This window comes from Perkinsus marinus (assembly GCF_000006405.1).
Source record: "Perkinsus marinus ATCC 50983 genomic scaffold scf_1104296962506, whole genome shotgun sequence".
Taxonomy (NCBI): domain Eukaryota; phylum Perkinsozoa; order Perkinsida; family Perkinsidae; genus Perkinsus; species Perkinsus marinus.
This window is the reverse complement of record NW_003205413.1, coordinates 1-2,695: the sequence shown is the minus strand read 5'-3', so window position 1 is coordinate 2,695 and position 2,695 is coordinate 1. Positions and strand designations below refer to the sequence as shown.

The following is a 2,695-nucleotide window of genomic DNA, read 5'->3' as shown; positions in this document are numbered from 1 at the left end:
TCTCGACCACGACGACACCACCACCACCACCATAGTTTTTGTTGGAACCGACGACTTCGCTGGCAGTACCGGGACTTTTGGTGGATGAGCTGGCAGACTTCGCATCGGCTACCTCCGTCATAGTGGTTGTTTCGGACTCTCCGTCGAGTCCCCCATATGCACACCTTCTCAATAATTCGTCGGTCAGCTCCTTGTCCTCCAGGGCCGCCTCGAGCACACCCACAGTACTAATACCCATGTCGACACAAACAGTCGACGCTTTCTCAGCCAAGTCGGGGAAAACTTCGCGGAAGAGGTCGGGCGTGCTGGACGTGGTAGACATATAAAACAATCTGCGACCAGCTCACATAAATCGTAGCATGACCCAATACTCGTCTAGCTGAATTCTGTGGCGGAGTTTCTGCCTAGCCTGGCACGCTAAGCTAAGGTCCTCAGCTCGGGCACCGAGCCTCGGTGGAGAACACAGTGTCGCAGTCACTGTCTCTAGGGCAACGAGAGATTGAGCGGACACGGAGGCAAGTCGACGAGTGGTCAGCCACGCGAGGCGGCCGTCCTAAACTCGTAGAGCCACTCTAGCCCGATCAACTCTGGGTATCAGCTTGGTCTAACCCCGAGACAGAGACGCACAGAACCCAGGTCTCATGATGAGACTAACATCCCGCCGGGATGATCCCGGCAGGGCTACTACTCGAGACCACCTCGAGAGTCACGACAGCTTCCGCTTGTCGTTCTTTACCCCACCATCCGGCCACTGAGGGAGTGACTCAATCATGGTGTCGACCATGTGATATTGTTATCAACAATTCGTTGATGTCTCAATGGTTCGAACCCTACGCCATAGGTCAGTGCTGTAGGGATAGCGAGCCCAGCCTATATTTGACCTGCCACTTCAGGGCGACACATGACTGGGCCACGTTGGTTCCCTACCAAGTCCCAGTCAGTGCTTAAAACACAACATATTAAGTGAAACCGCACAATGATGGAAAAATTAGTCTTAAACCTGCCACTTCATACACGATATTCGATGAACCTGAAGAAAAGAAGCAAAGGGATGAAAGGAAAGAACCAAGAAGACTGAAAGGAAAAAAGAAAGAGGCAAAAAAATATATAAACACCGTCACACCCAAGATAGCTCGTCTGATGCCTAACTAAGAGTGCTTGAGGGTTTCCAACAGGAAGTCTCAAGCACTCTGGGGGAACTTTCTCTGTACTTGGGTGTGTGGTCCGAAGGTGATCAGACTGAATCACTGCTTTAGCAACGACTTGACGTCTTGCTTTTCTCTTGAAATTCCGTCATCTGTCTTTCGGCTATCCGTGAACTTGCTCTCTTGGGAGACCTTCACTCCTGCTCCTCACACCCGACTAGAGCCTAATGCTGCTGTAAGGCACTTGCCAGGATTGAACTGACGACCTTCTGCTTACAAAGCAGACGCTCTACCACTAAGCTAAAGTGGCGCACAGATTAAGTATATGAATCGATAATTTTCCTGTCCCGTTCACAGAATGGGCCATCCTGCTCCTGGTTCTCGTACCAGACCAGAAATTTATGGTGCTATAAGTCACTTGCCAGGATTGAACTGACGACCTTCTGCTTACAAAGCAGACGCTCTGCCACTAAGCTAAAGTGACGCACAGAATAAGAACATAAATCGATAATCTTTCTGTATCCTTTGCGGAGTGAGCTGACATGCTCCTGCTTCCCGTATCAGATCAGAGATTTATGGTGCTATCAGCCACTTGCCAGGATTGAACTGACGACCTTCTGCTTACAAAGTAGACGCTCTGCCACTAAGCTAAAGTGGCACATAGAGTGACTACATAAATCAATAATCTTCCTGTATCCTTTGCGGAGTGAGCAAACCTGCTCCTGCTTCTCGTACCAGACCAGATATTTATGGTGTTATAAGCCACTTGCCAGGATCGAACTGACGACCTTCTGCTTACAAAGCAGACGCTCTGCCACTAAGCTAAAGTGGCGCACAAGATAACAGCATAAATCAATAATCTTCCTGTATCCTTTGCGGAGTGAGCAAACCTGCTCCTGCTCGTCATACCCGACTAGAGCCTAATGCTGCTGTAAGCCACTTGCCAGGATTGAACTGACGACCTTCAGCTTACGAAGCAGACGCTCTACCACTAAGCTAAAGTGACACACACACTAACTATATGAATCAATAATTTTCCTGTCCCCTTCACAGAATGGGCCATCCTGCTCCTGCTTCTCGTACCAGACCAGAAATTTATGGTGCTATAAGCCACTTGTCAGGATTGGACTGACGACCTTCTGCTCACAGAGCCGACGCTCTGCCACTAAGCTAAAGTGACGCAGATAATAAGTACATAAATCAATAATCTTTCTGTATCCTTTGCGGAGTGAGCAGACCTGCTCCTGCTTCTCATACCCGACTAGAGCATAATGCAGCTGTAAGCCACTTGCCAGGATTGAACTGACGACCTTCTGCTTACGAAGCAGACGCTCTACCACTAAGCTAAAGTGACATACAGACTAATCATATGAATCAATAATTTTCGTGTCCCCTTCACAGAATGGGCCACCTTGCTCCTGCTTCTCGTACCAGACCAGATATTTATGGTGTTATAAGCCACTTGCCAGGATCGAACTGACGACCTTCTGCTTACAAAGCAGACGCTCTGCCACTAAGCTAAAGTAACGCATAGAATAAGTATATAAATC

The 2,695-nt window shown here is 48.6% G+C and overlaps 1 protein-coding gene and 8 non-coding genes across 9 annotated transcripts; all 9 read right to left on the bottom strand.

Moving 5' to 3' along the window:
* Window positions 1-164: 164 nt before the first annotated feature.
* Pmar_PMAR018702 (hypothetical protein) lies at window positions 165-322 on the bottom strand (the record flags this gene model as incomplete). Its single annotated transcript, XM_002771767.1, has 1 exon — window positions 165-322. A coding segment is annotated over one exon (158 nt), but the record flags the coding sequence as incomplete, so codon positions are not given.
* A 1,061-nt stretch (window positions 323-1,383) lies between these two features.
* On the bottom strand, window positions 1,384-1,455 carry Pmar_PMAR018701. Its single transcript has one exon. It is a non-coding gene; the product is annotated as a tRNA-Thr (tRNA).
* Window positions 1,456-1,557: 102 nt separating this feature from the next.
* Pmar_PMAR018700 lies at window positions 1,558-1,629 on the bottom strand. Its single transcript has one exon. It is a non-coding gene; the product is annotated as a tRNA-Thr (tRNA).
* A 102-nt stretch (window positions 1,630-1,731) lies between these two features.
* On the bottom strand, window positions 1,732-1,803 carry Pmar_PMAR018699. The gene has a single exon. It is a non-coding gene; the product is annotated as a tRNA-Thr (tRNA).
* A 102-nt stretch (window positions 1,804-1,905) lies between these two features.
* Window positions 1,906-1,977, bottom strand: Pmar_PMAR018698. Its single transcript has one exon. It is a non-coding gene; the product is annotated as a tRNA-Thr (tRNA).
* A 102-nt stretch (window positions 1,978-2,079) lies between these two features.
* On the bottom strand, window positions 2,080-2,151 carry Pmar_PMAR018697. The gene has a single exon. It is a non-coding gene; the product is annotated as a tRNA-Thr (tRNA).
* Window positions 2,152-2,253: 102 nt separating this feature from the next.
* Window positions 2,254-2,325, bottom strand: Pmar_PMAR018696. Its single transcript has one exon. It is a non-coding gene; the product is annotated as a tRNA-Thr (tRNA).
* Window positions 2,326-2,427: 102 nt separating this feature from the next.
* On the bottom strand, window positions 2,428-2,499 carry Pmar_PMAR018695. The gene has a single exon. It is a non-coding gene; the product is annotated as a tRNA-Thr (tRNA).
* A 102-nt stretch (window positions 2,500-2,601) lies between these two features.
* Window positions 2,602-2,673, bottom strand: Pmar_PMAR018694. The gene has a single exon. It is a non-coding gene; the product is annotated as a tRNA-Thr (tRNA).
* Window positions 2,674-2,695: the final 22 nt, after the last annotated feature.